General features: G+C 39.1%; 4 protein-coding genes across 10 annotated transcripts; all 4 read left to right on the top strand.

Moving 5' to 3' along the window:
- LOC18779607 (berberine bridge enzyme-like 17) lies at nt 802–2,687 on the top strand. Its single transcript, XM_007212329.2, has one exon. It carries the CDS (start codon nt 855–857, stop codon nt 2,445–2,447), a length of 1,593 nt encoding a protein of 530 aa, XP_007212391.1. The 5' UTR covers nt 802–854; the 3' UTR covers nt 2,448–2,687.
- On the top strand, nt 4,301–6,587 carry LOC18780647 (40S ribosomal protein S8). The gene is made up of 5 exons (XM_007211936.2): nt 4,301–4,412; nt 4,583–4,655; nt 5,294–5,627; nt 5,972–6,159; nt 6,334–6,587. The coding sequence occupies exons 1-5, from the start codon at nt 4,409–4,411 to the stop codon at nt 6,410–6,412; spliced, it is 678 nt and encodes a 225-aa protein (XP_007211998.1). The 5' UTR covers nt 4,301–4,408; the 3' UTR covers nt 6,413–6,587.
- Nucleotides 6,674–12,307, top strand: LOC18778446 (cytochrome c oxidase assembly protein COX15). 6 transcript variants are annotated; one of them, XM_007213851.2, is made up of 10 exons: nt 6,674–7,618; nt 7,966–8,020; nt 8,206–8,314; nt 8,880–9,141; nt 9,809–10,107; nt 10,484–10,709; nt 10,791–11,036; nt 11,145–11,255; nt 11,727–11,858; nt 11,981–12,275. In XM_007213851.2, the coding sequence occupies exons 4-10, from the start codon at nt 8,977–8,979 to the stop codon at nt 12,149–12,151; spliced, it is 1,350 nt and encodes a 449-aa protein (XP_007213913.1). In that variant the 5' UTR covers nt 6,674–7,618; nt 7,966–8,020; nt 8,206–8,314; nt 8,880–8,976; the 3' UTR covers nt 12,152–12,275. The 6 variants fall into 6 exon arrangements, with proteins under 6 accessions (XP_007213913.1, XP_020417125.1, XP_020417123.1 ...); XM_020561536.1 differs by having other exon boundaries at nt 6,674–7,641; nt 8,887–9,141; XM_020561534.1 differs by having other exon boundaries at nt 6,674–7,641.
- Nucleotides 18,761–21,994, top strand: LOC18779405 (ribonuclease P protein subunit p29). 2 transcript variants are annotated; one of them, XM_020562638.1, is made up of 9 exons: nt 18,761–19,295; nt 19,400–19,435; nt 19,534–19,610; nt 19,683–19,948; nt 20,263–20,331; nt 20,510–20,568; nt 20,774–20,875; nt 21,060–21,166; nt 21,304–21,994. In XM_020562638.1, exons 1-8 carry the CDS (start codon nt 19,064–19,066, stop codon nt 21,155–21,157), a joined length of 939 nt encoding a protein of 312 aa, XP_020418227.1. In that variant the 5' UTR covers nt 18,761–19,063; the 3' UTR covers nt 21,158–21,166; nt 21,304–21,994. The 2 variants fall into 2 exon arrangements, with proteins under 2 accessions (XP_020418227.1, XP_007211657.1); XM_007211595.2 differs by having other exon boundaries at nt 21,299–21,994.

Here is a 22,352-nt window from a genome sequence, read left to right as displayed (position 1 = left end):
ACGGATCGGCCCCCATTATAATATATAATATATATATGGGTATGTCATGTATATACATGTATATATTGTCTACAACTACAATAAAACTATTGCGAATAATTTTGTTAGAAAAGTCTACAAAAGATGTAGTGAACGTATTTGATATATATGAATCAAAGTGCATGGTCCGCCACCCCAAATGGTCCTCAAGTGCCGAACTAAGAAGCAAAGATGACTTTGTATGTACATGTGAAAAACATGATCTTATGTGTTTGATTTTAGGGTCATATCCCATTCCAAATTGACATCCGATCTTGTAATTAAGACCTTACAAACTCATACACAAATTCGAGAAAATTCTACACACGATCTCATTTGTTAATCATACGGTTACTATATATGATAAATATTAACATGATAAATATGGGTTCCATTTTTATGTTAGGATTTTCAGTTGTTTTACTCCCGAATTATGACCCTAATCAAACTTAACCCTTGAAACTAAAAAGTCAACCAATTTAACATTTGAATTAATTAAAACAACCAATTTAGCCCTTACAGTTAAATTTTTCGAATTTCATCCACCATTGCAGCCATATGGACTGCAGCAAAGTATTAGGAAAAGTTCGGGGGCCCTCTTGAGTTGCTCCCCAACAGAGCCACCTCTGTGGGTCAGTTTGACAAGTTAACGCTGACATTAGAAAAGTCAGCAATAATGCTATAGAAAATAAAAAGCCTACACGAGTCGGTGAGAAACCAAAAACAAATTCAAAGTTGGGTGCTTTGGCTCCATTATAAATACTACCCCAAGCCTGTTGTTTTATCACACTGCCAAATATTAAATCAAGAGAGCTATACAATCCCACATATTACCAATGAAGTTCAGAAACCCTCCAGTCCTGCTTTTCATTCTCTCTGTCCTTTCACTCTCGATACCATGGACAACTGCAGGAACAGTTTCCATTGATCGCTTTCTCCAATGCCTCACAAAATATCCTCACCCTGCCCACACAATCCAAGAATCAATTTACACCCCTCAAAATAGCTCATTTCAATCTGTTTTGGTAGCACATATTAATAACCGCAGATATTCTACAGCTGCAACTCCAAAACCTCTGGCCATAATAGCGGCCAAGAATGAGTCCCATGTCCAAGCAACTGTGCTTTGTGCCAAACATCATGGGTTGCAAATTAAAATCCGAAGTGGTGGCCATGATTTCGAGGGTTTATCTTACACGTCGGATGTGCCCTTTGTCATTCTCGACATGTTTAACATTAACTCCATTGATGTTAATGTTGCTGATAAGAGCGCTTGGGTTCACTCTGGAGCTACTCTTGGAGAAGTTTATTATGCAATTGGTACAAAAACCAACGTTTACGGCTTTCCTGCTGGGATTTGTCCAACAGTTGGTGCTGGTGGCCATTTTAGTGGCGGCGGCTATGGGTTTTTGATGAGAAAGTATGGGCTTAGCGTCGATAATATCGTGGATGCTAGGCTAGTTACTGCCAATGGTAGAATCCTTGATAGAAAGTCAATGGGAGAGGACCTTTTCTGGGCCATCAGAGGAGGTGGTGGAGCTAGCTTCGGAGTTATTCTTTCATGGAAGCTCAAGCTGGTTCCAGTTCCACCCAAAGTGACTGTGTTCAACCTTACAAAGACCATAGAGGAAGGTGTTACAGATTTGGTTTACAAGTGGCAAACTCTTGCACCCCAGCTTCCCAAAGATGTCTTCCTCAGAGCACAGCCACAAGTGAAGAATATTGATACCAAGGGAAACAAGACTGTGGGAGTATCATTCATCGGCCATTTCTTGGGAACAAGTGACAAGGTTGTGGCATTGTTGAATGAGAGTTTCCCTGAACTGGGCCTGCAACGAAAAGACTGCTATGAAGTGAGCTGGGTGGAATCCACTGTATTTTGGGCTGAAAGTCCCATTGGAACCCCCATAGAAATTCTTCTCAGCAAGCCAACTGAACCAGAGACCTTCTACAAAGGTAAGTCAGACTATGTGAAGGAACCAATTCCGAAACATGTTTTTGATTCCATATGGAAGAAGATGATTGAGATAGAGCACATTTGGTTGGATTGGAACCCTTACGGTGGAAGAATGAGTGAGATTTCTGAGTCAGCAACTCCATACCCTCACAGGGCCGGAAACCTATTTTTTGCTCTGTACTATTCGTCGTGGTATGACGAAGGGATTGAGGCCACCAACAAGTACGTTCGCTTAACAAGAGAGTTGTATGACATGATGACACCGTATGTCTCCAAGAATCCAAGAGAGGCGTTCCAAAACTACAGGGATCTCGACATCGGTTCGAACCAGGATAATAAGACTAACTTTGAAACTGCTACACTCTATGGAAGGAAGTACTTCAAAGGTAACTTTGATAGATTGGTGCGTGTGAAAACCATGGTCGATCCTCATAATTTTTTCAAGCATAAGCAAAGTATCCCTCCTCTTTAGAGAGAGATGTATACTATATGTTTATGTGATATCCGTAACGAATAAATTCCACCTCTGAGAGAGAGAGAGAGAGATAGAATAAGTGGAAGGTTAACATAAATCATCTTATTGATGTTACCAAATTATTCATTTCATTTATTGTAAAAGAAAGCTTGTAGTCTACAATGACGATCTCATGTAACCTCTACAATATGTATTCTTTTTTAAATTAGCATATATAAATAACAAGTTCTTCTCATATACGAATGAATCCTTTTGGTACATTATCAATTGTAGGCTGGTCAAAAATGTTGAAGCACACCCTCAAACTCTCTCCTTACGTCTAAGAAATGAAGAAATTATTGACCACTTATCTACACCTCTCTATCTAATAATGTTCATGAATCATTTGTTTTGATTTCTTATTTTCCTTTTCATTCCTAAGAACATCTGCAATGGTTAGGATCAATGCAAACTCTCTTCTTTTTGTTTTGAAATTGCCATTATTTATCTATGTGGTCAAGTTTTTGTTTTCTTCATGAAAATCACAAAAACCAAGCATGGGTTTATGGCATATCCCTCATGTTTAGCATGCATACTTGAATCTTTCTCTAGCAAATCAAATATATTAAAAAGAAAAGTAAAAACTCAACCCCACCAATCTCTCAAATGTCTCTATCTCTCTCCCCCTTTTTCTCTCTCTTTCTCTTTCTCTTCAATTTGGCGAGCCTCCAGTTCTCTCTCCTTTTTGCTAGATGTAGAGAGTCAAAAGTTGGTTCTCCAAAATAAAGAGCCAAGTAAGGAGTCTGCTGGAAGGAGGATTTTTCTTCTTTTTAGCCAAACTACCTAACCCTGCCAAATAAACCAAAGCCTCTGAGTTACCATCACAAACCTTCCACAGAGATGTAATCTCTCCGTTGGAGAGGATGCCGCAGTCCTTACAATCATCAAGGAAGCCTAGAAGCTTTGAATAGAATGAGTCATAGTTCATCAACAAGAAAGGAACTGGAAGCTCCGATCCGATCCTTTCTAGCTGAATTAATGCTAATATCTCAAAATTTTCATCTAGAGTACCAATATCCCACCAGGTAGAGTAACAACAGCGGTCCTATCAGAACTGCGGCTTCTAACTGCAGCATCTACCAACCAATGCTTCCTAGCAGAGAAAAACCTGCAAGTATAAAGCAGTTATGCAATTTGGCAGCAGTTTAAAAACGCATTTGTAAGCTTTCAAGCAGATAAATATATCTTCTAATTCTAATCCATGTGGGAGATTGAGGCCACCATCTTTTCTTGCCAATAAAGGAATGAGGAGGAGGTTCCTATAAGAAAAAACTTTGATGTTCAAGTCAGTATGTATTTAAGAAAAACTTTGATGCCTATAAGTGGCTTTCTATAGGCATTGAAGTCTTGAGCTCAATGCTCTACACATTTCTCATTTATCTTCATGTTGCATCGTATGGATTAGAATTTATTTCCTTACTTAATTCTCAACGTGCATAAATTATTGCAATAGTTTAAAAAAATAATTTAAACTTGTAATGTCACATAAATTTCTAGATTAACAATCACTCCATTCAAATGGACCCCAAATTTTATTTTTAATTTTTAATTTATTAAAATCGCAATATGCCACTGTTAAATTATTAATTTGTTATGGGTGTCCAAAGAATATTTAGGATATAACGTGGGTGTCCAAAGACTTGGCCATGAACTAAGTTAGGGTTTGGGCCGCTTGGCCTACAAAGATCTAAACGACGTCACTTCAAGCCAAATTCTATTGGGGATCTATATTCTTGGGAAAGCCCAATCCAAACTTGTTCGAAGTTAAGAGTTGGTTTGGGCTATTGAGGACAAAATCGTAATTTCGTTCACTTCGTTTGTACTAAAGACCTAGCTCGGCTGCCTCACTTGTCTCAAACCCTAGCCGCGTTGCCGCAACTCCAGGAGCAGAGAAACCCTAGAACTCTCCTTCTCCCAAGATGGGTACATCTCACACCACTCTCATCTTCTTGATTTCATATTCATTTTCTGTTTTTCAACTTCGTTTCAGTGATGGGTACTTGTGAATTTTCTCTTGTGATGTTTTGTTTTCTCTTTTCGGTTTTCGCATTCATTTTTGTTATGCTAATCTTCAAATTTTGTATGGCTTGTAGGTATTTCCCGAGATTCCATGCACAAGAGACGTGCCACTGGAGGCAAGAAGAAGGCATGGAGGAAGAAGAGAAAGTAATTTTTGAATTGCTTTTCTTTGATTTAGATGCTTTTGTTGGTACAGATTGTTTACCGTGTTTTGGTTCCTTTTCTCTTATTGTATTTTACGGGTCAGCCAAACAAAGACTGAGGTTTTCTAATTGATAAATGAATCAGAGTTGTCGTACTTCTGAATAATGTGCTTCTTTTGTTTATGTAATTATTTCTTTCTTTCCAACAAGTAGTTGAAACCTTTGTGTTCGTTTCTGGTGAATGGATGATTTATGAACTAGCTATATATTTGCATATGTTGTTAGAACTCTAAATGATTTACAAGTTGTGTTCTTGTTATTTCTCTGATAATTTTTTTATTATGTGGGTTTCACCATCTAATGCCTCTGGTCATAGCGTTTGTCTTAATTTTGTTGGGAATACAGCACAAAGCCTACATTTCTTAGATTATGAGAAGTGTTTTTTAGTTTTTTTCCTCAAACTCTGGTTGCCAATTTTTGCAAAATTTGAAGTAACACAAATCCCGTAGTGCTAAGTGGTTTAGGTTCCTATTATGTTTGATATTACTTGATTACAAACAGTTTTTATATTTGTGTAAAATGAATTTACTTTAAAGCCTCAATGATTGCAGAATTGATTTAGTTTCAACTTGTTGTTTGAAGGTATGAGCTTGGAAGGCAACCTGCAAACACAAAGTTGTCAAGCAACAAGACAGTGAGGAGAATCAGAGTACGAGGTGGGAATGTGAAGTGGCGTGCTCTGAGGCTCGACACAGGAAATTTCTCATGGGGTAGTGAGGCTGTGACCCGCAAAACCCGTCTTCTTGATGTCGTGTACAATGCATCTAACAATGAGCTGGTCCGTACTCAAACTTTGGTGAAGGGTGCCATTGTTCAGGTTGATGCTGCACCATTCAAGCAGTGGTATCTCCAGCACTACGGAGTTGAAATTGGCCGCAAGAAGAAAACTGCAGCTGCTGCCAAGAAAGAAGGAGAGGTAGGTCTCTTTTATCTGCTTTGGGTTGGTAAATTTATTAATTTTATCTTTGTTTGTCCTAATGATTTAAGATATTTTTCTGTTCATGTTAAGGTTGGAGTTGCCTTTCGTGTTTTCCTTATTTCTGGAAGCATTGTATTAGTTTATGAATCCTAAAGAAAAAATATATGATGGTTTCTGGCATTGTGTTAATATACTCACTTGATGGTGGAAAGAAATATATTTGTGCGCGGGTAACAAAATTTAAAGGAAGATTAATTTACTTCTGATGACCACATTGAATGTGGTCAACAGCATTACGCTTTACTGTCTTTGATGGCATTTTTGTGTTATTTGTTTAATAGGAAGGTGATGCTGCTGCTGCTCCTGCTGCCGTCGCTGAGGAGGTGAAGAAGAGCAACCATGTAGTAAGAAAGTTGGAGAAGCGTCAACAGAGTCGCACCCTTGACCAGCATATTGAAGAGCAATTTGGTGGTGGTCGTCTATTGGCTTGTATCTCATCACGACCTGGACAGTGTGGCCGTTCTGATGGGTATGTGACTTAATCTGCCTATGTCTGTTTCTAGTCAGCAGATTTTTCAATAGGCACATTATTATTGTAGTTGCAGTATTGTAAGGGCTGAAATATGGATGATATCAGCTTCTTTTTATTGTTGTTTTAAAGTAAGGTATGTCATATATAATGGGTCTTATGAAATTTTTACAGATATATATTGGAGGGCAAAGAGCTGGAATTTTACATGAAGAAGCTCCAGAGGAAGAAGGGGAAGGGTGCTGCTGCTTAGAATTTTGTTACCAGAACTTTAGTCATTTAGACTCAGAATATGTTATTTCCTTCATCCTTTCCTACCTTTTGAGGGGTTGCATTTTATTTCGGTTTGATGTTGAACTGGTAAACACTGTTTCAATGGTTGAATGTTTAATCAGCAATTATATTTCATTTTGGATCTTTCCCTTTCATTTCTTAAGCGTCAACACTTAGTTGGATCCTCTAGTTTCAAATGTTGGTTTATTTTCTTACTCAATTCTCAACAAACAAAGCTTGCTGGAACTTTGAAATCGTTTGGGATTAAGTAGCGATATCAATGCTTTTGGTTTTTTCGGTCCGAAAATTGGATCCATGAGTGAGAAAGATCACAGAAAACATACGAGAAGGGCCCAAACCACACAGGAAACGGAAGGTTGCCCATCCAGCCATAAAGAAAGCAAAAGCTAGAACAAAATAAGACATGCCCAATTAAAGAGCTGTCCTCTCTTCAGTCCTTGCACAATACAACAAAATAACCCCAAATTAGAGAAACCCCAAGTACAATAACTAACCCTAACCAGACCAACTTGCCACCGTGGCTGCCGTTGCCGCCTCCATCAGGAAACCAAAGGACAGAGGAGCTGTGAAGAGGGATCTGTAGAGAATGGAGTTGGGAAGCAAGCCACCAATATTCTTCATACTCAAGTGATCCATAAATTGGTCAATCGAGACCATTGAGCCTCGTCTTCACTGCCGAATTCGACAAATTGGACCAAATTATCAGAAAGTATTGTAGGATTTAATTATGTTCAAGTTAATAATTAATTAATAGGTTATCTCTGCGAGTCTGAGACATGTGCGTGTGAGAGAGAGAGAGAGAGAGAGGGGTGAGGGTGTTTGGATGTTGAAATTTTTGAATTACATTTATTTTATTTTCTGGAATATTTGGTATGGTGTCATTTTGATTTCAATTAACAAGAGAGACACTAACTAGAAAAAGGCTCAACAGGGACCTTTTATTGGAGACTGAAATAAAAACAGTCTCTAAATTTTTTACAGCCAAAGTAAACTTTTAGCCCTTCACGAGCTGAGTGACTTTACGATACGGCTTCAATACTCCATTGAGGGCTTTTGGGCGATTCAGACGGCAACCAAACAAGAAGGAGGAGGAGGAAGAAGGAAGAGAGAGAACCCACCAGCAATCGCCGTCGCACCCAGCGCCGTCTCAGATTCATTTGGTTGGGTGGGTTTCTTACGCAGCTTAAGGTTTTCTTCTTATTCTTTTAATAAGCTGCTGTGTTGTTAATTAGATAATAGGTATATGGGTAATATTGGGGTGGAGATGGCTGTATATACTCTGTAATAAGCTGTTGTGTAGTTAATTTGTGAAGTTGGAAGTGTCGAAATGAGAACATAAATTAGAATGTTGTTTTTTCTTGGTTACTGGTTTAAGCAAAAGTTATAAGACAATCCGAGCTGGTTTTCCGATTGGGACATTGTTGTTTGTTGAATGATATAATAGTGGTAATGTTGGCAATCAATTTACATAGTCTATCATTTACCTTGGAGTTTTGTTTCCAATGTCTCCAGATAAGTTTGAGTTTATGGTTTTAGAAGCAAGGTGTTCACCAGTTCTGCTTCACTAGTAAGTCTCCTTACCATGAAACCATTGAATTTGATGTTCATGCTGCTCACTTTACATATTATGACTAGCATGCTACAGATGGTGTCCATTACTTGTTATTCCATTTGCCCCCGCAGTTTGTTTCAAAATTAATCTTCTTTTTTAAGCGGAAGAGTGATCACTGGATGTTCAATGGATTTATGCAGAGCATTTTGCACCCTTGCTAGAGCAGATAGCAAAATTGGAGGAAGCCCTTTTCAACATCCAATTTGAACAACATTGGTTAAGAGGTTGGGACTGACCACCAGGCAACAGGTATCATTTGAAGAACCGTTTTTTTATGTCGAGTTTTGATTTATTTTCCTTGACATAAGTGGGAGTGTCATGCATGGTCAAGTTGTATAAACTATTTTAGTTTCTTACGAGTATGATTCCAACTATGGTACACTATTGAAAACTTCATGCTTATATCTTAGGGTTTTTCTTTTTAAATTTTCTGTTTTGCTTCTTATCACCACCTGACAAGATCATGAGAGATCCTCACCCCTAGATCTGCTCTCACACCAACCAAGACACACATCTGGTATTCCTTTGTGGGGCTTGAGTTTTTGCAGACCCAATTGACGGAATGTGTAAATTAAATGTTGGGGTGCAAATTGATGAAATGAAAAATCCGTGGCCCATTTCGATAATGCCCCCTAAACCGTGGGTGTTGTGGGAGGGTTGTGATTGGGGGAGAGAGGGTTTGATTTTGCAATATTTTTCATTAATTTTAATATTGTATGTTACTGTTGCAATCAAACTTTGTGGTTTTTGATATGAAAACTTTCTACGTGGTTTGAAGATCGACAATGTGTTCGTTTGTTTAAAGCCAGTGTAGTTTGCAGGTCCAAGAGAAAGAAGGCATAAAATCAGCTTCGAACAACCAAAACCGCCTCACAACCCTCTCAGTTTCAGACTTCAGAGCTGAGAGAGAAATGTTTCGGAGCCGAGTCGTACCGTTGTTTGTGAAGAAGAACAGCAAAGCTCTGTACAATCTCTGGGGAACGACGCCGTCTAGGGTTCTGAACGAGGAATCTTATCGATTATTCTCTACTGGAGCCACACGAAAATGCTTGGATGGCTTTCGATCTTTGTCTAAGGTTCCTTTCTCACTTTGTTTTTATAAATTATTTTGAATTCATTTTTGGTAAGTAAATTCGAAAAAAGTATATTAAAGTTCAGTGCTTTAGATTTTGTGTGGTGGATTGTGAATGTCGAATTAGGGAAGCTTTTCGGAGCTAGGACAAGCTTTGTAGTTTCATTTTCAGCTGAATTTCTATTTAAGCAGTATTTTTTCTGATAATCAAACAAAATCATTCAATGATTTTGAGATCCAACTATGAGTTAATGGATTTGAAATTTCATTTTGTCATTGAAACCAATTTGAAAAAGGAAAAGAAATTTAGATTGGAATTAGAGAACCTTGAAATCTGTGAGTGTTAATAATGATAAAATGGTTGTTGAAACAGAGTATTTGAGGCGGGAAAACGTAAAATATAATATCGATTCACTAGGATGACACTGCAGACGTGTATTAGAGTTAGAGCCAGGAACTAAGGCTTTTCAGTTGTAGCGTATCATCGAATGCAGCTGCTTTTAATCTTTATTTTTCTATAGGTTGACTATCATTTTTTGAAGTAACTCCTTTTTCTATGATGAATAAATGCACAAAATGTGCCAAAAACAAATTTGTGCAATTTAACTTAATTAGGCTGGGCTGTGTTGCAAAATATTAAATAAAAAGGGAATTTCTTATGCCATTTTCAGGGAAATTATGTACCATCTATAAGGAATATGTCCACTGTTGCTTCTGTAGGCATCGAAAATAAGGAGGGATTGAAGCTTCTTGTAAATGGAGGACCTCGTGCTCAGAAAATGGTTGGCATTTGGCTTTTTGGCTCTGCTGCATGGGTGTTTAGTATGGTGATACTTGGCGGTATTACACGACTAACGCGATCTGGTCTTTCGATGACTGATTGGAAATTTACTGGGAGGCTTCCTCCTCTCTCAGATGAGGATTGGTTGCTTGAGTTTGGGAAGTACAAGCAGTCCCCTGAGTTTAAGCGGTTAGTGCGAAGTGGAAACAACACTGGAAATTTTTGCATCATTAATTTTTAGTTTTCATTTTAAGCACTTTATAGCTCGTAGTGATCTGCCTCTAAACTTGAAATTACATTAAAAGTCTTCAAGAATTGCTTAAGTTTGTTTACAGATGCAATCCTCTATTGGCTGGAAGCAAAACAGAAAATATGTGCTTTGAACTGAAGGGCTATATGAGTGATGATAATTTTATTGTTCATGTGTCTTTCTAGCATTTTGTAGTTTACTTTTACCCAAATTTTTAGGATTGACGAATTACATATTTGATGTTACATTGTTGCTTTCAACGGGAGTTGTTCTTTTGGACCCTTCTAATGTTACCTGGTTTTTGATCTCATGTAGTGTAAATAAAGGGATGAGTATTGAAGATTTCAAATTCATCTATTGGATGGAATATGCACATCGAATGTGGGGAAGGGCACTGGGAATTATGTTTGCATTGCCCTTCTCATATTTTCTCCGTAAGGGGTATATTACTGTACAACTTGGACTGAGACTGTCTGCTCTTTTTGGTCTTGGTGCTGGGCAGGGTTTAATTGGTTGGTGGATGGTTAAAAGTGGTTTAGAGGTCAGATATGGTTTCTCTTGTCGTGGGTTTGATTGAAATTTAGTAAAAGCGATGGATTTTTGAAATAATTCTCTCTCACAGGAGCCAGCATCTGAATATGCTCAGCCAAGAGTAAGCCCTTACCGTCTTGCAGCTCATCTTACTTCAGCCTTTGCTATATATTGTGGCCTTTTATGGACAGGTCTTTCTGTTGTCATGCCTGAACCACCTTCTGAATCACTAGCTTGGGTTCGTGGGGCAGCAAAGGTGAAGCAACTTGCTCTTCCTGTAAGCTTACTTGTCGGAGTAACTGCTGTCTCAGGAGCATTTGTTGCCGGGAATGATGCTGTATGTAATTTTTGTTTTCCTTCTTGCCTTTCACAATGAATTGAATGGATGATATGTGGCTTTTCCTGAGTAAGAGATTATAAATATGCTTATGTGTGAAAATTCCAGGGGCATGCTTATAATACTTTTCCAAAGATGGGGGATACATGGATCCCAGAGGATGTTTTTGACATGAAGCCACTAATCCGGAACTTCTTTGAGAATACATCTACTGTGCAGGTATCTTTCTGACCAAAGAATATATTTTATTTTAGTTTTTTGCGACGTAATGTTGCTATATGTTATCTCCAAGGTTGCTTTTATGATTACAAGGGAAATTAAAATATTACAAAAAAAAAAAAAAAAAGGAGTTAAAAATTGGAAAGATGTCTTATTTTAAGGTTCTTCCTTCACTAAAAAAAACATCTGTTTTCTGTAGGAACAAATGAAATGTGATTATGTCGTCATCTTGACAGGAAAGTTACTGTTTTTAAAGCCATTGAAATGTTTTTGGCTAGCAGCAGTTTTTGTGTCTTCTTTGAGGTTACACTGTAATTTCTTGTGATGAAAACCATTTTCTTGAGGCGACTATGCTTTTGTGAAATTATGGACTTGTTAAATCTTCTACTGCGTATTAGCTTGTTCTTTAATCTTTTCAAATTTCAAACATGAAGTAGGGTTGTGATTAATTGTTGTTCTTCCTGTTTGTAGCTTGATCATCGTATCCTTGCAACTGCAACTTTATTTTCAATTGGTGCTTTGTGGTGGTCAACAAGGAAGTTTGACATACATCCTGCAGTTCGGTCTTTGATTGGAAGTGCTGTAGGCATGGCTGGCCTTCAGGTATATATGGTTTCCAACTTTTCATTCCTTTTTTTTTTTTTCTCTTCTCCTTCAAATTATTTCATTAGCTTGACCAGGTTGATTTTAATTGTTTTGCACAATTCGTTGTGTTATTGTCGCAGGTCACACTGGGAATATCTACACTGTTGTCATATGTGCCTGTAGAGCTTGGTACAGCACATCAAGCTGGGGCTTTGACTCTCCTGACACTGATGATCCTTCTCAATCACACTTTGCGTAGGCCATCGCCGTATCTTCTTAAATCACTACCTCAAGTTGCAAAGACAATCTAGATGACTTTGTAGTACAATTTGAGAACAACTATTTGACATTTTAATTGGATGAAGGAAAAAGATTTATTTGATTCTTGTGCTCTACGTATATGTCACTGGCGATCCAACTGGGAGTTATTTTCTAGATGTGCAGAGATGTGCTCGTAGTTCGGACTATGATTCCATTGTTATCGAGTGACCACGAGTTCTTTGAGAGAGAGAGAGAGAGAGAGAGAGAGAGAGAGAGAGAGAGAGAGAGAGAGGCTGATTAAATCGAATCCAAATAGTAAGATTAGACATGGGTCTTTCCGCTGGTGATTAAAAAGGTTGATGTAATGTAACGCTGCTAATAATTTGTTTCCGACCGCAAAAGGTAATGAGCTGCAAGTAAACGTCGCCACTAGTCTAATGTAACTCACGTGGAAACGTAATATGATTTTGTGCTTATTGGTTTTCATGGTGCACTTGAATTCCCCATTTCCTTATTAGTTTTCATGGCGCACGCGAATTTGCGTGTCCTAACTTTTGGGACTAATAATTGTCTAACAGTTTAGGAACTCTGAATTGGCTAGAAAATTGATCAAACGTTGGCATTTTCTACCCCTAGCACATATAACTTGCAGACAAGACGACTTATATTCCTGAACGCAGGAGGAGTGTTGTGTATCTCGTATTTTTGTACAGTTTTTAGTTGTTCACTGATCAGTTGCTTTATGGTTGACCATGATAATTTTTTATTTTTGAATTTTCATCCCACCCAGATATGGCTTTTCACTTGTCTTGATCACTCTCTTTTTGGCTAAGCGATCAAGGAGTTTATAAATGGCATGATTAGCCACAGTTATCCATGGCATGATAACTGTGTTTGGATCATTTGGTATTGTCCAACAAGCTCTGCTAATCTGTTTCCGCACAGACACAAGTGATATACCCTTCAAGGTTTTTTTCCGGCATCCTAAAAGAAAAACAGAGCATATGACATCTCTTTTCTGTCGAAACTCACAAGGGTTGAGGGTCCGTTGAAGACTTTTCATAAAATCTCATCTGAAACTCCCCTAATTTCATATTAGGGCTTGAAATTGGTCATTTGGGTTTAGGGTTCTTCAAAAATTGGGATTAGTGGTTGAATTTCGAGCCCTAATATGAAATAGGGAGAATTTCAGACGAGCTTTTACGCTCAAGGATTTTGGGTTGACGAAATTGCTCTTTGCATTGTCAAAGAAATTGATAGGAATATTAATTTGTCCTTGAATTGCTACAAATACAAAACTATAGGGTCAAAGTTGACGGAATTGAAACTACATGGTCAAAAGTAGTTGAAGTGCCAAACTATAAGGACCAAAAGTGACTTTTAGCCTTTTTAAAAAGCGCCTAGACAAAATAACGCGGCTTTGGTCCAGGCGAGTTAATTTTTTTTCTAAAAACCTAACTTCAAAACGGCGTTGTTTTGAGCCAGGTTTAAAATGAAAACAAAACAAATACAATTTCATATACGACCCGTTATATGACTCGAAACCCACATGAGAAAAACACGACCCTAACTCGGACGATTGAGTCAACCTGTTATGACCCATTTAATAAATGGGTGAGTTTTGGGTCAACTCGCCAACCCGTTTAAATTATGCTAGACTATAATAAATATTACAATTATACACTTATAATACAAGGATGAAGGATCCCTTTTGGAGTAGTGGTAAGCTATTGGGCTTTAAGAAAAGAGGTTATGGGTTTGAAACCCCTTGCTCCCCCTCTCTTGTTTGTTTGTTTTATTTTTCCCTCTTTTTTTCTTCTTTCTTTTCCGTCTCTCTTCTCTCTTTTCTTTTTTCTAATTAACTTTTATATATATAGTAATTAAATTAAAAAATATTATTATTATTAAGACATTATCACAGAGGCGTGGAGCTCGAGGTGGAAAACACGGAAATGATAACAAGAAGCGGAAAACACGATAACAGGGAGTGGAAAAAAATGGAGCATAAATTACAGGTGTGGAGCTCGAGGAATGTGGGAAAAATAAAAAATGGGTGTCATAATGGACGTCTATAAAAGAAAACAAGGGGAGAAAAAAAAAATCACAACTCCTCAAACTCAGAAAACAAAAAACCTAGCTCTGCCAATTTTCTTCCTTCCTTCCTTCCCATTTCTCTCGGTCTAAACCTATTTCCTTAAACTCAAAAATAAAATGGTATATTTATTCCTATTTTCTCTAGATCTAAATGTAACACCCCGACCCCAAATTTCTCCAAATTTAACCCTTATTTAATTATTTAATTATTTAAGGGTATTTTAGTCATATTTTTAACCGGAGAGAGTTTGGGACCGTGACTTATATTTTTGGATAGGTCGTACTGAGACGAGTTCACAGACACGTAGTGGGCTCGAATCGGAGTTGTAACGAGAGAGATATGGTCAAAAGAAGTCCAGTGGCATAATCGTAAATATTTCAAAATGGGATTTTTTTATAAAATCTGGTTTTTCTTTCTCTCTCTCTCTCTCTCTCTCTCTCTCTCTCTCTCTCCCGCGACTCCTCTCTCTCTCCCGTCGGCCTCTCCTCTCTCTCTCTTCGTAACTCCGGCCACCTGCCGCGGCTGCGGACGGGGCCGGTGTCAAAAGAACCGGCTCGACCTCGGCGTCACGACCCAGCCCATCCCCGCCATCGGCCGAAGCTCCAGCCGTCGGAAAATGGCGATTTTCGCCTGGATGTCGCCGGAACTTCAACGCCGTCGATCTCCCTCCTCCGGCCACCAATTCCGTCAACCCAGGTATGGATTTTGAACCTCTCGAGCTGCTCTAGCTGATGGTTGGGTAGGATTAGATCGATTTTTAGCGTAGGCAACTCAATTTTCGAATTGAAAATAGGACGAAACTTCGGCCGCCGTGATCGGCCATTTTCGGCCACTTTTTGGGGTAGGTCCAAGAACAAAAGTGGCTCCAAATAGGGTGTTATACCTAGGGTAGGAGTTTGGAGCCGAGATGTTGAGATTTTCCGGCGAAGCATTATCGCTTTGGGCACCCACTCGCTGCCGGCGCGTGCGGCAGCGCTTGGGCACTGTAGAAAAAGTAGCGATGTGTTCCGATGAGATCCTTAGGTTGTCACGAGTGCGTAGGATTTCGCGGATCTCAATTCGGACGTCGTTTGACTATCGAACGGATAATCACATAGTATGCGTTATCCGGGTTCGATAGGTTGGGACCGTCGGATGGTCCCAAATTTAATATATGTTAATCTAGGTAATTCTAGGATCGTGTAGGAATTCACGGATCGTGAATCGGAGCCCCGGATGTTCTGAATAATAATTTTAAGTTTATATTTTATATTAACCGTCGGATCGTGCGATCGTGAGAAATCCGACCGTCCGATCCGAACCAAACTTGCAGGACAAGTGTCCTATACCTGGTAGAACCCATAGGGACTTCCGGATCGGAAATTGGAGGTCGTGGGTTCTGCAGGTCCGGTTGATCAGGGTTAGAGTAGTTTGACCCTTGGTTGACCGTGAGTCTCCCGGAGTAATCTCACCCTTCCAGGGGGAATTATCGGGAGCTAGACTATTGTGGAGGGTTACACAATATTAGAAATAATTTATATAAATATAATTATATGTGGTTGTACAAGGGTACAACAGAGTCTAGAATGTCAGTTTAGAGTGCTATACGCACTACTTTAGGTACCTCCTCGGATGTTGGATCCACTACAAGTACCACCAAGTGAAAGTTAGGTCCCGCGTGGCGTAGGTTATTCGGCGTTGGGACAGGCCCCATACGTGGCGTTGGTTGTACCGGCGTATGGGGAGATTTGTAATATGATGTTCAGGTCTCACGTGGCGTAGGTTATCCGGCGTTGAGACAGGCCCCGTACGTAGCGATGGTTGTACCGGCATACGGGGAGATTATGTGATAGTGTGTTGAGGTCGCATGTGGCGTAGGTTATCCGGCGTGTCGACAGACCCCATACGTGGCGTTGGTTGTACCGGCGTATGGGGAGATTTGTGATATGATATTGAGGTCCCGCGTGGCGTAGGTTATCCGGCGTTGGGACAGGCTCCATACGTGGCGTTGGTTGTACCGGCGTATGGGGAGATATTATGATAGTATGGCATGGTCGCACGTGGCGTAGGTTATCCGGCGTGTTGACAGGCCCCATACGTGGCGTTGGTTGTACCGGCGTATGGGGAGATTATATGAAATCCAGAGAAATGAAATAAGGTATCACCCAAGTGTGGAATTGGGTTTTAGGGAAGAACTACGTGTGGCTTGATCCCTCAAGGAGGGTACGTAGGCAGCCTAAGGTTATTAGGTACAGCCGCAGACTAAATGTTAGTCATAAATTGTATTTGAATGGTCTGGTAGTTGTTGGAGAATTATTGGAAGGCCGAAGGCCATTTGTGTGAATTTGCATGAAATTATATTGTGCATGCTGCCAGTTGTGAATATTAAATGCGTTTTTATGCAGGTTGAAATTTTGGGAAATGTCCAATTTATAGGGGAGACTCTGCCGAAATTTCGGCAGGAAGTCTCGGTTTTAAGTGGGCCTGACATCGGGGTGATGTCAGGAATTCCAAAGGGTTCGTCTCGGGTTTTGAGAAAATTCGGGGCGGGTCCTTTCACTAAACCTAGCTCCGCCAACACATACATGGGGGCAAGCAAGGGGCTGCCTTACTTTGCGTCTTCATGAGGACCAGTGATCGTAAACAACTCATTAGTCATTGATAACTATGTTTCCATTGGAGTTGCAAGGAGTTTGGTGACTCCTAGCGATGTGCATGTGCTGGGATGAGGGATAATAATCAAGTGGTGAGTGATGCCATAACATTGAGAGTGCAATGTGCGACATTTGCCTCAAGTGTGGGGCATTGCCTCATAATCCCATGAGGTGCATGTATTAAGAGCTCAATTGGTGGCAGAGTGGAGTTTGGTTGAAGATTGTCAGCGTGTTATAAGGAGTTTAAAGAAGGAGAAGGCAAAAACGACGGAGGTGAATCGACATCAGCTTGAAATATTTCAGGAAGAGAATCAAAAGCTATCAAAGATGGTAGATTTTTACTCTCAAGACATGCAAAAGCAGTTGGAGGCCCTGGATCAACCAGGTGAACGCAAACAACGAGATCATGACATAAGTTATGCTCGAGCTAAGGGTGTGATCTTTGGGAGCTCAAGTTATGAGTGTCAAGAAGCTGTGCATGAAAACCTAAGAGAAGGGGTTCAGATGGCCAAAGTAAAGGCTCTTATTGTGGAATCAGGAAGCGTGCCATGTTGTTGTTGTTATTTTTAAATTTTTTTTAAAAAAATGAATGTAGTCCCATGTTCTCCCCCCCCCCACCCCCCCTTTTTTTTTAATGTGAAATAAATATTTTTCTAATATATATTTTAAAATTTTGACGATACAAATTAATGTGCTAATCATCCAACTATAAATACCCACAAGTGTACGAATCTATTGGAAACTAGGAATGATTAAATAGGTTATTAATGAGATAACTTGTTTAAGACAACCCGAACTTGACACGACACGTTTATTAAATGGGTTAGGTTTTGGTTGAGCATTCTTGAAACGATTATCATCCTGACACAATATGAACCCAACATGACACGACTCAATGCCACGCAAGAGGCTCTTACTCGATTACAGTAGCCCCCAAATGCCCAAAATCCAAATTATTTTCAAATTTCCCTCTCCTTACTCAAAACCCTAACTAATCCTTGGACCTTGATCACCACAACCAACCACCTCTTGCCCGCCATCACCGTCGCCACCACCAAGTGAGTGATAATCCTTTACTTTACATATATTATTTTAGGCTTTAGATTTATCATTTTAATGAAATTGATATAATTTTAGAATTTATTGGTATGATATTGATTGATTTACTTATTTCTTATTTGAATTAGAATTTATTGATATAATTTTGATATTGATTTTGTTATTTGGATAATTGAATTAGAATTTTATATTGATTGATATTATTATTTAGATTAGATTAGAGTATACAGTAGACTTTATAAATTATAATTGATTGATTGAATTAATTAATACGATACTTTAAGAGAAAAGTATTTATGGATAGTTTGCGTGCCTAATCCAAGCTGAGACAACCGTCAAATTTAATCCAACGGCTTTAGGGTTAAACGGTATAGCCGGGCGGCTATACTTTAAGAGAGATACATATTATGCTACTTAAAAGGTATAGCCGGGCGGCTATACTTTTAAAATATTCCATTTTTCCAGTACAGCCACCTGGCTATACTATAAGAATATTTTATTTACGGAGTATTGCCGCATGGCTATACTGGGTATAGCCAACTGGCTATACTATTTTTTAAAAAAATTTCAAAAAACCAAGTATAGCCGTACGGCTATACTATTTACATATAAGAGGGTGGCGCCACGTGTCAAAATAGTATAGCCGCCCTGCGATAATTTTAAAAAAAAATAAAAAAACCGAGTATAGCCGTGCGGCGGTACTATTTATAGATAAAAGATAACCCCTCCCGGCGCCACGTGTCAAACAGGTATAGCTGCCCGGCTATACTGTTTTAATAAAAAAGGAAAACATAGTATAGCCGCGCGGCTATATTATACATATTTGCACCGGCCCTTTTAAATTTTTAGATATCGACGGAAGTCAGGGGAAATTCCACATCTGCATAGGCCTCCTTTCTCTGTCTTTGAATTTCTGCACCAATTCCAAATCGTCTGAACTTTGCCCAAACGAGTGCATCATCAACTTCGCTTCCTCACCGAATCGCAAACTCGTAACAACCCTAACGTTATCTCCGTCTTAACCAAACGGTGCGTTTCGGCTCTCAACGTCTTCGCGCGCCACTTAAGCTAATGAGATTCTGGTTTTTGGTGCATGCCATGTGTTTGATGAAAGTACCTAAGGTTTCTGTGTCGTTGTTTAGCTAAGGAAGAAGGTTGAATCTTTTCAAGCAGCCATGGCTGGTGAGCCAGTCGTTGAAGATCAACAACGGCAACGAACTTTGAAAGCATTGGAGCGAAGGTTCGAGGCTGCCCAAGCTGAACTTGATTTACAAAAAAAGAAGACTGTAAAAAGACCAAAAACCGAGGAAGCTGGAAAGAAATCGCATATCCCAACTTCTTCGGTTGTTGATTCTTCAGCAAAGTCATCCAATGCATCAGCCTCAAGTTCAACGCCATCAAAGAAAGGTTTTCACAGCAGAATCTTAGCTCTGTTTTTGCTGATTTATTTCTTATTTTGTATATTAGTTTGAATTTACTTAATTTTTATTCTTCTTGTGGCTTATTTGTAGGGGCTTTCACTTTTTCTGGTTATGTTAATTCACAAGGTACTGTTTCAGTTTTGTGGATATAAACTTCTCTTAATCTAATTTAGGTAAATTGGATTAATTTTGTGTGTTTGTTTTGCTTGTAATTCCATCTGCAGATATCGACGAAAGCGGTCCAACGTATGCAAAACTCTCTCAATCTGTACATGAGAATCTGCTGACAACCAATGTTGAGGTGCTTGTTTGTGAATTGATGCAAAAAATTTGCTTTAACTTGTTGGCTTAGCATCTGCTTTGCTAAATGCAGGTCTCTGGTAGAAAGGAGAGTAAAGTTGATAAGGTTTTGCACGAGCTTCTTCAGAGTGGAGACTCGGCTCAGAAGTACATGCAAGGATCCAGAAGCAAGAGAATTGACAATTGGATCCTCCTTGACAATTACGTGCAAGGACGTGGCGTTTTGACTGGCTCTCGTGCCAGGGCGTTGCAGATTCATTCAAAGCGCTCGAAAAAATGCATGTCGATCAAGCAGCTAAAAAAGCATGGATTGTTTGATTTGCCCCAAGATTTCCATTGGTGAGATTTGTGTTTTTCAGCTTATGGTTGCCACGTGTGACAATTTTTTTTTTTCTTTCATAAAATAAGTCAAAGTAAGGATAGGTTGGGCCAAATTCTTGTTGCTGATCTTGACAGTCACAAGTTTAAAATTCGAATTGGAATGGATTGTTTTTACTGTTTATGATCACATTATTCTGCTTTCAGTAGCTGGAGAGATTTGTCTTGTGTGGTGGATGATAAGATCTGAAGAATTTTGTTTCACTTTTTTTAGTTATATTTTGCCTTCTACTTTGAAAGATTTACCCTGATGCTTGCCGATGTTTGGATTACAGCTTTGATAAATTTAAGCCAATGCATGAGATGTGGAAAGACTATATTGTGCAACTTCTGAAAACTACTGGGTGAGTATGTCTTGTTCTTTGCAGATGTCACAGTTATGCGCTTTTTCATGTTTAGTTAATGGTCAATAATTTTGTTCTTTCTTTCTTTCTTCAGCATTTTAGTTTTAGGGGGCAATATTCTTGGCATCTGTTTGGTCTTTGATGTTGTAATTAACTATACTTTCATTCAATACTGCAGGAAGAATCAGCTGGCTCAATGTCTTCTTACTGCAGATCTACATGGTGCTATTATTTCAGGTTTATTTCTTAATTTGTTTCGTTAACAGTTAGCCATCAAGATTTTCTTGTCATGAACATATATTTTGTTCATCCACCTCTAATCAGAACTTTCCAAGTCATATCCGAAATTCTTATGACACTACAGTGACCTATGTACCATGGCTTGTTGAAATTCCAACTCTCTGTCAGTACTTACTGTAGTTCCCTGTCTATTTTCTGGCAGTTGCTGAGTGTAAAGTAACTTCCTACACCGGAGTGAGTGGTATCATGATTCGTGAAACAGCAGAAACATTTGGGATAATTACACAGGATGATAAATTCAGAGGTAACTGAGCTGCTGATTCAAACTTTAAATTAATTAAGATGTTCTTGGTACAACTAATGTGTTGATGAAACTTTGCGCTGAATGTAAACGTGCGTGCATGACAAATGATTGCTTTCTTCTCACCCTGTGAACTAATATTGGAAATGCTGATGGTTTCATTTATCTGTTTGGGGGTTATTTGCAGTGGTGCCCAAAAGGTTTTCTGTTTTTATATTTCAAGTTGATTGCTGGAAGATTACCTTGCACGGGGACAAACTCACTTCAAGAAACTTGAGTTTGTGATTGTCTCAGGTGATCAAAGAATATTTGATAATGATAATAAGAATATTTGATAATGAATCAACTTTACTACAATCCACTTTGTTTTCATATTCAATGTACCGTGATAACTTATTCCATATTCCAACCCGTGCTAAATTGCAGAACAGTCGGACTTTCAAGCAATATCATTGATAGTCATATCAGAGATTCAGTCAACAAGTTCTGCAGAAATGTTGAGTAACAGTGAAAGTCAACTAAAAGGATCCCCTTTTGTTATCAAGACATGGTGCTCTCTTGGGTGGTTCGTTGGTTTGAGTCGTTTGACAATGCTGGTTGCCGGATGAGCAGCTGAGATGACTTTAGCACCGAACCTTCGAGAAGAGTACTGATCACAGCGGGATGGAGACTGGACTCTTGCAGGTACCAGATGGTCTTTAGTATGCCGCTATACAATCCATTGCTGTGCATCACAAAATGAGAATAGTTGAAGAACTTTTTGCAATCCTTTTTTTTTTCGGGGGGGTCTTCTATATTTTTCTCTGCCTGGCCTTCTGTTTGAACCACTACAGAATGGGAGTTCTTTTTTTGGTTAACAAAGATTATGATGATGTATGGCATTCTCATAAATTTAGAGTTCAGGAAAAAATGAAGGCATACAGCTATTTGCATATAAATCTATCTTTGCTTGTGCAAAACATGGATTTCCAGTCATAAGAAAATCTGTTATCTTCCTAATCATGGAATATTTTTATTTTTGACATTATATATGATTACAAAGCATGGAAGCACAGCCTCCGAATTCAAAACCACAAGCCGTTTGGGCTCACTAAATTGCTCCCCCCCCCCCATTCCATGGCAGAATCAAACTCACCATCTTCCTCATCCATGAGTCCATGTGCATGATAATGAGCAATGCGCCCTGTAATCACTCTACACACCACAATGGCCTTCCTTGCACACTCTCCTTTCTCAGCACATTCCTTGGCCGCCTTCTCATGTGCCTTCCAACTTTCGTGGACGAAGAAATGGTCCTGTCTCTGGTGTCAAAGCCAGAAGCTATTATCCTGCAAACTTGGCAGCATTTCTTTTTACAAATGGTTGATAAGCCATTGATCCCTAATGAACAAGTAATGGCGGCACCATGGAATTGCGGAAACTCATTCCCATCAACCACCAACCTCTCCACCCTCTTACAAATCCGATCCTTTTCATACTT

The sequence above is a fragment of the Prunus persica genome, chromosome G4 (genome assembly GCF_000346465.2).
Source record: "Prunus persica cultivar Lovell chromosome G4, Prunus_persica_NCBIv2, whole genome shotgun sequence".
Lineage (NCBI taxonomy): Eukaryota > Viridiplantae > Streptophyta > Magnoliopsida > Rosales > Rosaceae > Prunus > Prunus persica.
This window is presented reverse-complemented; position numbering and strand designations above follow the sequence as displayed.

Excerpts from the sequence above, each read along its gene's own strand:
- LOC18779607 (XM_007212329.2), top strand. The coding sequence starts at position 855 with ATGAAGTTCAGAAACCCTCCAGTCCTGCTTTTCATTCTCTCTGTCCTT.
- LOC18779405 (XM_020562638.1), top strand. The coding sequence starts at position 19,064 with ATGGCTGGTGAGCCAGTCGTTGAAGATCAACAACGGCAACGAACTTTG. Across the intron at positions 19,436-19,533 it reads TGGTTATGTTAATTCACAAG|ATATCGACGAAAGCGGTCCA; the intron begins GTACTGTTTCAG and ends TTCCATCTGCAG. Across the intron at positions 20,332-20,509 it reads CAACTTCTGAAAACTACTGG|GAAGAATCAGCTGGCTCAAT; the intron begins GTGAGTATGTCT and ends TCAATACTGCAG.
- LOC18778446 (XM_020561538.1), top strand. The coding sequence starts at position 8,977 with ATGTTTCGGAGCCGAGTCGTACCGTTGTTTGTGAAGAAGAACAGCAAA. Across the intron at positions 9,142-9,808 it reads GCTTTCGATCTTTGTCTAAG|GGAAATTATGTACCATCTAT; the intron begins GTTCCTTTCTCA and ends TGCCATTTTCAG. Across the intron at positions 10,108-10,483 it reads CAGTCCCCTGAGTTTAAGCG|TGTAAATAAAGGGATGAGTA; the intron begins GTTAGTGCGAAG and ends GATCTCATGTAG.
- LOC18780647 (XM_007211936.2), top strand. Across the intron at positions 5,628-5,971 it reads CTGCCAAGAAAGAAGGAGAG|GAAGGTGATGCTGCTGCTGC; the intron begins GTAGGTCTCTTT and ends TTTGTTTAATAG. Across the intron at positions 6,160-6,333 it reads CAGTGTGGCCGTTCTGATGG|ATATATATTGGAGGGCAAAG; the intron begins GTATGTGACTTA and ends AAATTTTTACAG.